This window comes from Synchiropus splendidus, chromosome 1 (assembly GCF_027744825.2).
Source record: "Synchiropus splendidus isolate RoL2022-P1 chromosome 1, RoL_Sspl_1.0, whole genome shotgun sequence".
NCBI classification, from domain to species: Eukaryota; Metazoa; Chordata; class Actinopteri; order Syngnathiformes; family Callionymidae; genus Synchiropus; species Synchiropus splendidus.
Genome location: NC_071334.1, coordinates 23,691,279 through 23,704,573, shown reverse-complemented (window position 1 = coordinate 23,704,573; position 13,295 = coordinate 23,691,279). Strand labels below are relative to the sequence as shown.

Genomic DNA, 13,295 nt, shown 5'->3' with positions numbered 1-13,295 from the left:
CTTTGCCAACCTTGTTTTTTTGACTTCACCTGATGTGCTTGTGTTTTAAACAGATAACAACGTTCTCCAGCGTGTTGACCTCAGCAGACATAAAAGCGATTGCTCAATTGTTGGGTTTGGAAATAGACAATATTCTACTGCTGTCCCTCCATCAGTTTGACACAGAGGTGTCTTTCCGCACCAAAATCAGGTATCTTAAAGAAGTGTCACGGTTTTTCAATTCACTTTTAACCATGCAATTTGTGTTCAAGGGGCTTCTTGTCGGACAGCGTCAACTGCCATAATGTCCTTTTGATCCAGGTGGACCTTGAGGAGTCTCACTGCAGCAGTGAGCTCATAGCAACAGCAAAGTAGGGAAACTCTGCATAAACCGTGTGTCAGTGCTGTAGCACTTTGTAAAATGTTCCATTGAAATCAATATGTCGCCTTGCAGATATTGCACCATGAATCACGTGATGACTCTGCAGAACTGTACGTGTTGGGTGATTTTCATCGTCAAAGTTTCCAGAATCACAAGTCAGTCCCAATACATCGGCTTTCAAGGAGGTTCGTAAGAAGATGAAGCTCCCCTGAAGGCTTCGGTTTGATCTACTGTGCAACTATTTGTCCCCAGTGACAAAGTTTCAACTATCTAAAAAATATTTGGTCATTTCTGTATTATCCCTTTGGGGAAGTTAACAATAAAGAAACTGTTTTCCCAAAGGTGTCTGGCACTCTGTGCACATTGACGACCTGAAGGACTCAAAGGACATGAGCCCAAACCTTCTGGTTTACTGTGGGACTTTGATCAGTGACCTGCTCAGCACATCACCATCAGGTAGTGCACTCTTTCTGTGGATGCAGTCAAGACTTGACATATATGTCGACCTTTTACAGAGAACCAGGAAGCTACTGGAGCACTGACTAAAAAGGTACATTCCAACTAATACTTCTAGTCCCTGATCAAATTAGTTTGCAGGAATCTAACAAACTGGTGGTATTTTATCCCAGCATGGGAGCCCCCACCTCGACAGCCTGTCTCTAGTTCGGTCGTGTGTTCAGAAGGCAGTGGGTTTGCTGAGGGACCCGGACAATGTCTCCTCTCGGAGCATGCAGAGAATGCACATTCTTCTGAAGCTCCTGAGTCCTGGTCAAGGAAGCACAGCAGGTAATGGACTCGATTTATTTCAACAGGTTGGACTGCATCAAACGAAGCTTTGAAATTGGTCTTTGTCTTGTTTGTCTTACTTATGTCCTTTGACTTTGGTCTAGATCGCTTCCAGCGATTACTGTTAGAGCGTCTGTCTACTCAGCTCAAACTACTGGAAGAAAGAATGCAGGCTCCAGAACATTGGGTCAGCAACCAAGCTAAGAAACGACAGGCGCTTCAGGAGGGGGGGACCCTCAGGTATTGTACTATTTATCCTTCGATTAATTGAACGTCTTGTTGACTGAAACCAAAGTGAATGAGCATAAATGTTGAAAGTCTGGCTAGTTGAGAGTCATTGTCTTTGTCTCTAGACGCACGCTGTGGCGCCACCTTCAGTCCATGATCACACCAATCCTGACTAACATCCTGGAGGTCATCGACCGCTATGCTAACCTGGACCATCTCTTTGAAGAGAACAATAGTTCCGGACTGGTGGTCATGTGGTTGGACCTCCTTGGAGACTCACATAGCCTGGATCTAACTCCTTCCCCAAATCTGAGGTGACATCAGTCTCCTGTGTTTTTGTGATGACGTGTTGCATGACAGAAGTGTGTTGTATCATTTTCTTTTGGTGCAGTGGCACAGATCAAGAGGTGCTGGTGCAGCACTATTTCATATTGTCAGGTGTGGAGGAACGATGTGCTGCCCCCTTCAGCTGGCTCATCAAATTGCAGCTGGAAACCTTGTGGGAGGAGTCGGATTTCATTCCAAACTTGGGTCTGCTTTCCTACTTACAAGTCACAAAATTAAACAGTCGTGATAGAACTGCGTCAGCACATTACAACTTGTGTTTTAAAGTTGTAATTGCTCTTTCCCATCATTCCCATTTTAGTCACCGACGGTACCGATCAGCGTGTTCTGCGCTTCATGAGCAGTTTTCGTAGCAGCATGCTGAGTCAGCACCTACAAAAGCTCTCTGATGAGGAGCAGCGTGATTTCTTTGCTCGCTTTCTGAAGGATTTCTTGCTGCTCTCAATGAAGCTCAACTCTCATGAGGAGGCCCAGGTGATCCCATGTGGCGATATTCCCTGCAGACTCCCCTCTGACCACGGTTCCTCATGCTCACTTGCAGGTGCTCTCCACAGCAGTGCTGGGTTGTGTTTCTGAGCTCCAGCACTCGCATGGTGTCGCTGCCGATTTCTCCCCTGCTTGGATCACAGCAGCTGCCAAACATTTCGCTCCTCGACTGGACTCTCTGTGCCAACTGATGGCCCTGCAGCCGTCCGTGGCAGCAGCGGTGACTCTGCAAAGCTCAACAAAGGTGGAACCTGAATACCTGGTTAGTGACTGTGTCAGTGTCAACACTGAAGAACTATTGCTCTATCTTTACTCATTCACCAGTTGGTGTGTATTTATGTTCTGACTTCAGCTCCAGTTACCCTGTGGTTAGTTGAACTGGAGTTTAATGTGTGTTTTGGCTCCATAAGTGTTTCCTCTGCATGATGTCTTCTTGTCTGTAAGATGGAGGACATCGTGGCTCTGGGCATCAGTGTGGAACAAGCCAAACTGTTGACAGTGCAATCACTGGATGAGTGCGAGGAATTTATCAGCCGAGTGGACCTCTTGCAGCCTTGTCTGGACCAAGCCTTTGCTCAGCAGTACCGCGCTCTCTGTGGACCTGCCAGCCTTCAGCGCCTGGACTCCCTCCGGTCAGTCTGCTGGGATTATTTATGGAGCAATGTTAGATTTTAATGTATCATATCCCCGGCAGGTCCTTGTGGTCCAGTCTCCTCTTGGTGGCTTCCTTCATCCAGAACGTGGTATTTAACGTGAAAGACCATGGAGAGAAGCTGAAGGAGCTGTCACTCAAACACTGCTGCCTACTCCTCGGTGTAAGTGACGTCACTTCCTTATCAGAGAATGTCAGGCTAAATTCCTGCCTTCCATGGAAACATCTGCGACAAACACTGTTCATAAACAAGAAGGAAGTGTCACTCTGGAAGACCAAAGAAGATCACACACTTTGTGTTGCGCGTGAAAGAGTTGGGTGAACACACCAACAGTCAGCACACATCCGGAGGTTTAACAAAGTCAGAGTCCACTTAAAGTGAAATGACAACACAGCTCCATGAACGTCATCAGCCCGTCTTCACCTGCTGGTGTTTTGCGGTTTTTGTGCGTCCTCTGTGCATCGTGTTATGGTGGAAACCACAGGTTTTATACTGACCACATTGTTCTCCTGTTAGCTCTCACGGGGGTCGCCTGACCTCCACAGCGTGGACGCACTTTGCCAGCTGATCCGCATCCTCAATTCTTTTCATGACGAGTCCGTCAGCCGGAATCTAAGGTCAGACAACATTTGTGGAGAAACATAGTATATTGAGACAATTTAAGATGAAAAGTGACATTTTTTTCGCCATTCTTCTTCACGCAGGTTTGGCACATCCTGTGCTGTCTGTCTGTTGGAGCTCAGAGACCCGTCTGTTCTCCCATGCGGACACACTGTCTGTCTGTCATGTGTCCAAGAATCTGTCCGACAACAGAGGCTCTCCTGTCCAACGTGTCGAAAGGAGCTGCCAAATGACTTCAAGCCGACCATAAACCCCAGTGTCCAGTGAGTCTTATCCTTGGTCGCGGTCTTGTTTGGTAATCTCATGATAACACTGGCATAGTTGTGTAGGAGCCCTTACGTGTTATGTTAACAATCCAAGTGAATGCTCAGCAAGCTTGTGCCCAACGCTGGACAGCTGCAGTCAGAAACATGTTTCACATCTGCATAAACAAAGTGAACATTCTAGAATTGAAATTCCGCAGTTTGAGCTTTTAAAAAACCGAGTGCAACTGTCTGGATGGGCCTCAAGACTAGGGTGATGTAATACATCGGGACCAATGTATATAAACAACAGTCGGACGCAAACTATCTCACTCAATTTTCACATTTCTTTTCTGCTGCCAGAATGTCGCTGAAACAACTATCGGACGTCAGAGGGGTCTGCAACCGATTCTTCCTGGATGTGGTGTCAAGGTTCTGGTTATGTGACGGACAGACTCCAGCAGAGGGCGTGATTGAGGAGCTCTTCTCCATTTTAGTCTCAGTTGATGGTATGTCCCAATTGAACTAACACTCCCTCCTGCTCTCCTTTCCTGACATCAGTTCTCAATTTATTCCTCTGATCTGATTTAAATTCTTTTCTTCGTCTTCAGTTCATTTTTTTTTCCCAAAGTCTCCTTTGCCTATCTTTTTATTTTGATTTGGAGTTAAATTGGATTTGATTGGTTATATTCTGAGCCACAAGAGATGTGCTCACCTCCATTTGAATTGAATCAGATTATAGAATGGAACTGCCGCCGACTGTTCAGTTGTAACAGACCAACGTTCCACCTTGCTCCAAAGCTGCCTCTGGTCTGAAGTTGGCACGGCTGGCCTGTGACTCAGGAACTGAAGACACAGAGTCACTTCCTTGTTTGACTCTCATGAGTTGTGGATGATGTAGCATGAATAAATGACACAGTTGCCGCCGCACATCAGGTTTTCTGTCATCCGAACGAGCTTTCACTCACTGGTGGGTGTCGTGCTGGTGATGAGGAGTGTTCAGAAGCTGATCATAGATGAGGAAATAAAACTTTGAGTAGAAGATCGAGGCTCGCACTGGCAGGGAGTGAGCACGATGGCACCAGAACCAGTGTAAAATAAGCACTGCATCCACAACAAAAAGACATGGGAGTCAATGTCGTTTACACAATTTTTGCACACATTTTTTACACAATATTTGACACCGAATTTTTTTCTGTTTTATGTTGTGAATACAGGTGTACTACGACAGCCCTCAACTAAAGCAAATTATACTATCGTTAATCCCAACTTGAGTAATTTGATTTTCTGAGTGGAATTTGCATCATAAATAGGCACCTGCTGCGTCCCTGCCTCCTCCTGTCACTCCCTCTCCTTCACTTTCAGGTGGTGTCTACAAGACCCGGCAGCTCACACCATTCCTGGGGTGTGTTGACACCAGTCCAGTGGTCCGTTCTGTTCTGCCGAAGCTGCTGCTCCAACACAGGTAAGACTACTACGTCCCTGCTAATGAATGTCAGTCAATTTGAGGGCTTTTGACCACCACAGGGTCAAAAGGTGGTTTCTCCTTTCAACACTTCTTTTAGACAAATCTTGTTCACTACATGTCTGTCGCAGCAACCACGGAATGAACATTTTTTTTGTCCACTAGCTTTGACGAGGCGAAGATCCACATCCAGAAGTACCTGAAGAACCTGAGAGAGAACCTGCTGAACCCAGACGACCACACAAAACTCTACCTGCTCTTCGCCAACTGCTTCCAAGTATCTGAGTGACCGTGTCTTAGGTTGGGGTGACGATGTAAATGCTTCAACAACTACTTCTTTTTTCAGGACTCACTGGTGTGTTCCAGTGCCAGAGGCCAGCCCCCTAGTTTGAAAGAAAAGCTGAGGTCCGATACCATGTTCCTCAGCAGACTAATCCGGAAGCAGACTGCAGACAGGCACCAGGATCCAGCTGAGTTCCTACTTAATATTGCAAGACTGAAGATCTGTCTGAACTCAGCTGCTGAGATCCTGAAAGAGCAAAGCGAAGATGAAGGTAAAGAGAAGCAACAAAGGAGATAAATGTTGACCAATGCTGATGTTTTACAACACAGCAGCACATATTTGGTCACAATTTCCTGATGTTATTATGAGGCTACAAGGTGGTTGAAAGACAGAGGAGACACAGCTAAGGAATCAATGGGATGGATTGGGTGTATGTGCAAGGACATGACACAGCGGTTAGGTAGAACAGACAAGGAGTTGAGGGAGATGTGCGGATGTGGGAGATAAAAAGCAAATATATGACAATGGTCCTCCTCTGGTGCTTCATAGTGAATGGAGGTGAAGCGATGCAGTTCCTCCACCAAGTGAAGGCACTGTGTGAGTCTGGACTGAACGATTGGAACAGGATCTACCTACTGAGAGCTCTATACCAGTGCGCCAGCCAGGACCTAGTACTGACCCTGATGAACGAACCCCACCGGAGGTGGATCTTCCCGCCTCATCTGCTACGATTGCAGGTGCCCAGGATGGAAAATAGATTATCATGTGACTGCACTTTTTATACATCAATGTCTGTGTTATCAGAAATCGTCGTCCGCCTTTAAGATGGACCTATTCCTCTGCTGCGGGCCACAGTACCGGACTCTGAGAGATGCTCTTGACCTGGTTCTCTTACAAAGGCCATCAGACCGGTTCCTGATGGAGATCCAGGTCAGATTGTTGACAGGAACATCTGATCTAATCACCATGCGTTGTACCTCCTGGCTTCATCACACATCATTGTTTAGGCACAGATTGTTTGCTCAGATTTACAAGCTCATCCACACTTACATCAATGCATTTTATTCTTGTAAAGAACCTGACGGGTCCGAGGATAGGCCTGCTGGTTTTGGTTCTGTTCAGTCGGATCACGAGTCGCTTCAGGTCTGCTGATGTTAAAGTGCATCCTTCACCAGAGGTGAGTCGTCAAGCGCTCATACATACGCAGTGGCTTGCTTGACCTTGAGAGTGGATCCACAGGAAGTGTCCAGACTGAACCGTTTGCTGAAGCGTGTCAAAGCAGACCAGGTTATAGAGTTCTGCTCATCGCTGCTGGACAACAGCCTGGGTGGACGGAGCTCAAGTCTGCGAGTGGAGCCAAGTCTCTCTTCTCAGAGACTGAAGCTGCTGGAGTTGCTAGTCCACCTGGACTCAGTTCTGCTCAGTAGGAACTCTTTGCTGGATCCTCTGAGGTTGATTGCCTTCCAGACCAACAGCGCCACCGTGAGTATCTTTTCTGTGACTCCTTTTATTAATGAATATTTGTATTTTGACTTTCAAATGAATGAATTACGCAGGGCTGTCTGTGTTAATGTGAAAAAGCAAGTTAATCACTTGATACTTTTACTCTCAATGAGCTGTGGTGGATGGAGATCTGTCTTGGTGTGACATAGCAGGTGAGGTAACATGTCAGAGCTGCTCTAGTGAACGAGAGGTTCCATGTTTGAAGCTGCTAAAATGGCCCCTTGTTTCCAAGTATGGTGTCTGTAACAGGAATTGTTTTCCCCTTGGAATGATTAAAACAGGCACTGTGGTTTGTGAAAAACACATTTATTTATCTTTATTTATCTTGGCTTTGACTTACAGCACTGGTGACTACTGGACATCAGTCACCAAACGCACATCTTATCTCTTGCAACTGTTTTTGCTGAAGCATGTGCCAACCAGTTTCTCAAAGTCAGAGGGATAATAAAGATAAAAATGCTAAACATTCTATCTCCCTCACCAAGTTTGAATATATTTATTTCTACACTGTACCTTTGCATGTAAATGGACAATCCATCACATTTATCAACAGTTAATGACGGTGCGTGGTCAATTCGATTTTTTTTTTTTTATTCTTAGGACCGCACCAAAGTTTAAATAGAATTTTATGACTATGAATGCATTCATTTGTTCATTATTAAAGAGACTTTAACATTTCAGTTCTGTTTATTATTGTGGTTATTTTAGTAATAACAATTTGTAAACTTTACATTTTCCCCACAGTAATATCTGTCTTCACTTCAACTTTTATCTGAGAGTGTTGTGAAATGGAGCGCATACCAAAACTCTTCTCTACATCTCTCAGAGATTCTTCCTGCCAACGATGCCAGAGGACCGGACTAGTGAGGCTCGCCAATGGCTGGGAGAAAGGGGAAGCCTCCGCACATTCTGTAAGTTTTTGTTTTATGACTTTTAATTGCTGAGAATTTTGCTGCTTTAGACACGTGCCTGGAACCTTCCTTGTTTCTTCCAGATTGTGTCAACGATCACCCGTGCTTTGTTGGGGAGGTAAGAACCCGTTCTACTGAGGTTTTGCTTCCCATTGCATCAATTGTTTTCTCAGTTTATTTTTGGGGAAAGTTGATAAAAACACATGGCCTTTTGTAGCATGTAACTGCTTGGACAAGCAATAGAATCTACAAAATTCATCCAAAGGATCTTCTGTGTCATTCTGTGTATATTGGTTTTGTGTAACTAATTATTGCATAACTAGATGTTAATATAATTTTATAGATTTCCTTTAAAAAAAAACCATAGCCTTTTTATGGCCGTTGTCAACGTGTATAAATTATATCCGAAAAAATGTGATCCAGAAAAGATGTATGACGGTGTATGTCTTGGAAAAGCTTTTTTTTCATTTTCACAAACATATTTTATCTGCTCCAGTGTGGAAAACCTATGGTGCTATCTCGATGTCCGGACTGCAAAGCTCCAGTTGGTGGAACAAATCACACACCAGTTGTAGGATTCACTGAGAACACACGCGGGTATGTGAGTTGTTTTCACCACCAAATGTGTAGAGCGCTGACCATTTGTTGCACTGCAGAGACCAGACTCGGACTGGCCACATTCTGGGGGCAGCAGCGGGCAGGTCAGAGGCTCCGGAGCGCAAGCTCACATACGTCCAGTCGTGTGTCTTGCGCATGTTGCTGCACCTCGCCATGATGCAAGGCGCCACCAAAAACCATCAGGTCAGGAGGAGTTTACCAAGATACTTCTGAGTGTGATGTCACAGTTTTGTTACTCTTGTATCACTGACCACAGGACATGGGCCAACTGATTCATCCTGAGCCACAACATGTTGTCAGCTTCTTATGGAGTCACTTGGAGACAGACTTGGCAGTTTTGGGGAAAAGTCTGGATCAGAACCAAGATTACACAGCCCTGGTTGTCCACTTGATCCTCAGTGCTGCTCGCGAATCTACTGGAGGTGAGGCTTTGCTCGCTGGGTCGCTGTTGTCCTCTCAGATCAGTAGGAGACTCAAGGTTTGTGCTCAAATTCAGGCCGAGGCCAACAGGATCTGTCTACCCGAAGTGGCCGTGAAAACTGGGAGGAACTGGTCTGTAGAGCTGCCATCAACCCCGTTCTTTCTCAGGTGTGTTTTTGGGCACTGATGTGTGCATGTTGGAAATCTTGGACAGTGGCTTCAGTCTATCTCCTGTTGTCAGAAGCAACAGCGGTTGCTAGAAGCTCAGCAGGTGATCACAGCGGACGACAGTGTATGCAGGAGTCCATTGATGACAGTAATCTTTGGTGACCCTGCGGAAATGTTGTCCCTGCCCTCCGACGGCCCCACGCAGAGTTCAACTTTTTGGACTCTTCCTGAAACTCTGACAATTGAGAAGTTCTGTCAACTGGTGGATGAAGGTGACGGACGCAATATGTTCCCTCTGCTGATCCTCTTCCTGAGGAAGGTGATGATCTGACCACGTCATCGTCTTTATTTGTCTTCGCCATCGTCATTAGTGTCCTCATCTCCATCTTTCCATGTGTGTGTGTGTGTGTGTGCGACTATGCATGTGTGTGACAGATCAAGTGTGTCAGACAGCTACATCACCTTCCAGCGTTTGCTGCTCTTCATTCGGACCTGATCCGGTTGTTTCCGCCCTCATTGGACTCCACTCCACATACTGTCATTCAGAAGATTCAGAAGATACCAGCAGGTACAAGCATGTGTGTGTGTGTTTGTGTTCCTGGACACAAAAGACTGTTAGCCTTGGTTCTTCTATGATGGTTTTAATCGTGTTTTAGGGCCCCTGCGGAAGAAGCTACAGGAGACGGTGGAGAGATTCCTGAGTGCATGGAACTTCTTACGATCTGATCTGGTGAACAACGGTATGGCAAGAATAAATCTTTCCACTAGTGAGCATACTTCTGTGTCCTACATCATTTGGCATGTGTTCAGCTAATGTATGTTAATGGACACTACAAGTGTTGCAATACCACTGTGCACTCGCTGCTTTGCTCAACTGTGAGCTATTGAGTTCATTGAGCTTATTATTGAACACAAATGTGTGTGTATGTGTGTGTGAGCAGCACCAGAATTGGGTTTGGAGGTTCGACTGTGCGACAGTGAACTAACGATGAAAAGTTCAAGTGAGTTTCTGACACCAAGCCGCACTGGACCTGGTTCATGTCTCCGAATTCTGGTGGACTTCCTGTCTGAGACTCATAACAGCCTGGTGAGAGAGTCGCGGAAGACGAGTCAAAACGACAACAGGTTGGTTCAATTATTATGTGTCTGAAATTGGTATATACAGCAGGGCAAAACTCTTTGAAGATGAAATAAGCAAGAACATTTCTCCTTGCCTGAGTTTCAAATGTGAAACAAGCCTGATCCAACCATTTCTTTCAGCGACTTCAGCGTTGCTCTGGACAGGATCTCAGAGACGCAGCTGACCCTGTGTCAGCCTGAGCGTGAACTGCTGCCCCTTGTGTTGGCTAATTGTCACTACATGCTGAAGAAGGGTGGTGAGATGGACATCGTCTATGACCTTCAGTCGATCCAGAACCAAATGATTCGTCGCTTCTTTGCCGGGAAGCCATTGATCAAAGCGGTAAAGCCACAGCAGACAAATGTTGAATCTTATTGAATGTCCCTATTCATTGTTGCCCTTTCTCCAGGACCCAGCTCGGTTCCAGAACAGACACCAGCAAGACTTCTCCCTGGTTCTGACAGAAGTCAGAAAGAAAGTGCCGCAAGAGCCTTTGAAGGGTTCTGTCAGTGCTTCTGTGAGGAAAATTCTGCGTTCCTATACGGACGTGTGTGAGGCCGTCCACCTGCTGGAGATTGGGTTGCGCTTCCTCGCCAAAACAGACGGCGACCGGGAACTTGGGCTTAAAACCTTCTTGGCCGATTCGCTGCAGATGAGAGCTCAAATCTCCACGCCTGTTGCAGAGGTAAACAACAAGTACCTTTATCCATGGCAACAGGGACCTAACTGTCCTACATTACAACATTTCATTTGCGATGTTGAACTTGCGGCACAATCTTTTTTAGAGTTTGAGAGCGAGCCGACTGCAACACAGCATCTTCACCTGGCAACTGCTCACCTGCTGGAAGTCTGAGCTCATGCTGAGCAGGGATCAGGTCAGAGTTTTACTTCAACAAACCAAAGATTTTTATTACATGAAATATTTTCACTCATTTATTTATGCCAGTGGCATGAAATGTAGATGTTACGTGTACATTTTTGAGTTGCACATGTTTTGCTATTGACAGCTCTGATCCAAGGATCTCAAATTTAAATCTATAAATTCGGGAGTAAGAATGTTTTCACTCACATTCAGATCACATCCTATCTAAATGATGAATATTCAGATTTAAGAGAATTTAGAAGAGTTTATTGTTTGTTGCTATGGTATTGCTTCAAATTAAAACCACAAATAATTAACAATGGTGTGAATCGGAACATGGCTTTGGTGTACCTTCATTTTAGGCATATTTTATTATCTTGATTATCTATTTTTCATACGCATACATGTGTTAATTACGATGGTGTAGTTGGAAAAATAAAAAGATTTTGATAAATTTGCCTGGATTGTGCAGGAATTCCAGCAGCTCTGTAGCAGCAGGTTACCGACTTCTAATGTTTCATGTCTATGCTTGTGTTTTCGCTCAAAACCTCATCAGGTCAGTGTTGGTTTCTTAAGGTTTCCTAAGGAAACTAGTTTCATCCCGAATTGATAGAACTTATGCCCTCACTCATATCTCTTCTGTGCTGCACCTGTTTCGCCACATTTTATTATTGTGTTGTAAAATTACAGGGAGTCAAAATTATATCATCAACTCCAACATTGTGGCTTTAGACACTGACTGTGATCGAAATCAGACGGGTTTATACTGTGCATGTACACTGGACACATGTTACATCCACTCTTCACATTGTTTTGCTTCTGCTTGTTTTGATACCAATTCTTCTCCACAACTATTGTAGGATCCGTTTCAAAGAATTCCTAAAGAGTTCCAGCAGAAGCTGAAAGGGGATCAGAGGAAGCAGCTCAAGGCATTTCTTGGTCTCACAGACGTAGAAACATTCTGTTTAGAGCTTCATGAGATTCTGCTGCTGAAGACCAACAACATGGATCCAGACCAGCAGTACCAACCGCACTGGGAGTAAGTGCTCTATGTTGGTTCTTAGATCCGTATTTACATTACATTTGAGGCATGTAGGATATTGGTCGTCGCATTTTCTGCCTTAAATGTGTATTGGACATTATTTTTTTCACAGCTTTTTCTCCTCAAAAGTGTGTTTATGAGTGTTTTTTTTATCTATTCCTATACTATGGTCGGTTTTTTTTCAGGAAATAAAAATGTAATATATATTGATATTGCTGTATAGAGTAGCACATTGTTCTGGGCCGCATCTAAAGGACTCAAGCAAATATACTTAGTACCTTTTTTTCACGCACAAAGTGTGTCTATTTTTGGAACCACTGTGACTGTGAAGTTATCTGTGTTAATCCAACTCTGAGATATGCGGGTCTCACATTGGGCTGACTCCGGCTTATCACAGACTTGACTCCTGAACCACACCATGACCTCTCCATCTGCTGGTCTGCAGCAGCTGCCAGTCAAAGACGCTAAACTTGTCTTCTCTTTCTGGTCTCCAGCATCAAGTCAACCATGGAGGTACATCTGGAGCAGAAGGACCACTCGCCCCTGTTGGGACTGGAGTCGTTTCCTCAGGAGATTTTGTTGGGGCAAGGGACCGATGTGTGGAGAACAGCTGTGGACTTTAGGATTAAGTAAATTACGGGCTGGGTCCTTGTCGAGTCTTAAAGTGATGGACCCATTTTTGATCGTCATGTGCTGAAATCAAAGCTTAGCTGACCACAGTAATTAAACCTGCATTCAAAATGTGTGTGATTTTTATTTTATTTAGCTTGTTGGAGGGAACATTCCTGTTGAATAAAGAGAATTTTAGTCATTAAACATTTGCTGTCGCTTTTGTTTAACTGTATTTAATTTAAATATGCAGAAATATATAGCAAATCCTATGTTGTGTTCCAGGGTATTTCACATCAACTCAAAAATAATCTTAAATAAAACTTTTATAAAATGTATGCTTAAATATGAAATATATTATGTCATCGCATATTATTTCATTTTCTTTAAATACTAGTCAATATATATCGTAAGTGGTGAAGATGTGAATATGATTTAGTGAAGACACTTTATTCAAGGTGTTTTCTTCTGTATTTATTCATTTTAAGGGTCAAAAATGCTGTAAAAATGAGCGTTGCCTGTGGAAGAGAATCTAATTCAGAAAGTAATTTTACTTTTACTCTAACCTGAGG

The 13,295-nt window shown here is 44.4% G+C and overlaps 1 protein-coding gene across 6 annotated transcripts in view; it reads left to right on the top strand.

Annotated features, from left to right (window-relative positions):
• rnf213b (ring finger protein 213b) overlaps window positions 1-12,930 on the top strand; it is a 28,284-nt gene extending 15,354 nt beyond the window's left edge. For all 6 annotated transcript variants that reach the window (XM_053871452.1, XM_053871446.1, XM_053871430.1 and 3 more), the window contains 38 exons: window positions 54-190; window positions 252-350; window positions 434-546; window positions 704-817; window positions 877-911; window positions 991-1,147; window positions 1,252-1,387; window positions 1,501-1,689; window positions 1,767-1,906; window positions 2,022-2,194; window positions 2,262-2,468; window positions 2,651-2,838; window positions 2,901-3,021; window positions 3,376-3,476; window positions 3,564-3,743; window positions 4,086-4,231; window positions 5,088-5,187; window positions 5,353-5,464; window positions 5,534-5,741; window positions 6,020-6,207; window positions 6,275-6,400; window positions 6,546-6,647; window positions 6,710-6,952; window positions 7,800-7,884; window positions 7,968-8,002; window positions 8,381-8,481; window positions 8,541-8,685; window positions 8,759-8,924; window positions 8,999-9,090; window positions 9,164-9,409; window positions 9,526-9,658; window positions 9,747-9,830; window positions 10,032-10,215; window positions 10,351-10,552; window positions 10,620-10,895; window positions 10,996-11,085; window positions 11,933-12,111; window positions 12,609-12,930. In XM_053871452.1, the coding sequence (XP_053727427.1) occupies window positions 54-190; window positions 252-350; window positions 434-546; window positions 704-817; window positions 877-911; window positions 991-1,147; window positions 1,252-1,387; window positions 1,501-1,689; window positions 1,767-1,906; window positions 2,022-2,194; window positions 2,262-2,468; window positions 2,651-2,838; window positions 2,901-3,021; window positions 3,376-3,476; window positions 3,564-3,743; window positions 4,086-4,231; window positions 5,088-5,187; window positions 5,353-5,464; window positions 5,534-5,741; window positions 6,020-6,207; window positions 6,275-6,400; window positions 6,546-6,647; window positions 6,710-6,952; window positions 7,800-7,884; window positions 7,968-8,002; window positions 8,381-8,481; window positions 8,541-8,685; window positions 8,759-8,924; window positions 8,999-9,090; window positions 9,164-9,409; window positions 9,526-9,658; window positions 9,747-9,830; window positions 10,032-10,215; window positions 10,351-10,552; window positions 10,620-10,895; window positions 10,996-11,085; window positions 11,933-12,111; window positions 12,609-12,747 (5,472 nt within the window). In that variant the 3' untranslated portion in view covers window positions 12,748-12,930. The remainder of the gene's footprint in view (window positions 1-53; window positions 191-251; window positions 351-433; window positions 547-703; window positions 818-876; window positions 912-990; window positions 1,148-1,251; window positions 1,388-1,500; window positions 1,690-1,766; window positions 1,907-2,021; window positions 2,195-2,261; window positions 2,469-2,650; window positions 2,839-2,900; window positions 3,022-3,375; window positions 3,477-3,563; window positions 3,744-4,085; window positions 4,232-5,087; window positions 5,188-5,352; window positions 5,465-5,533; window positions 5,742-6,019; window positions 6,208-6,274; window positions 6,401-6,545; window positions 6,648-6,709; window positions 6,953-7,799; window positions 7,885-7,967; window positions 8,003-8,380; window positions 8,482-8,540; window positions 8,686-8,758; window positions 8,925-8,998; window positions 9,091-9,163; window positions 9,410-9,525; window positions 9,659-9,746; window positions 9,831-10,031; window positions 10,216-10,350; window positions 10,553-10,619; window positions 10,896-10,995; window positions 11,086-11,932; window positions 12,112-12,608) is intronic.
• The last annotated feature ends 365 nt before the right edge of the window (window positions 12,931-13,295 follow it).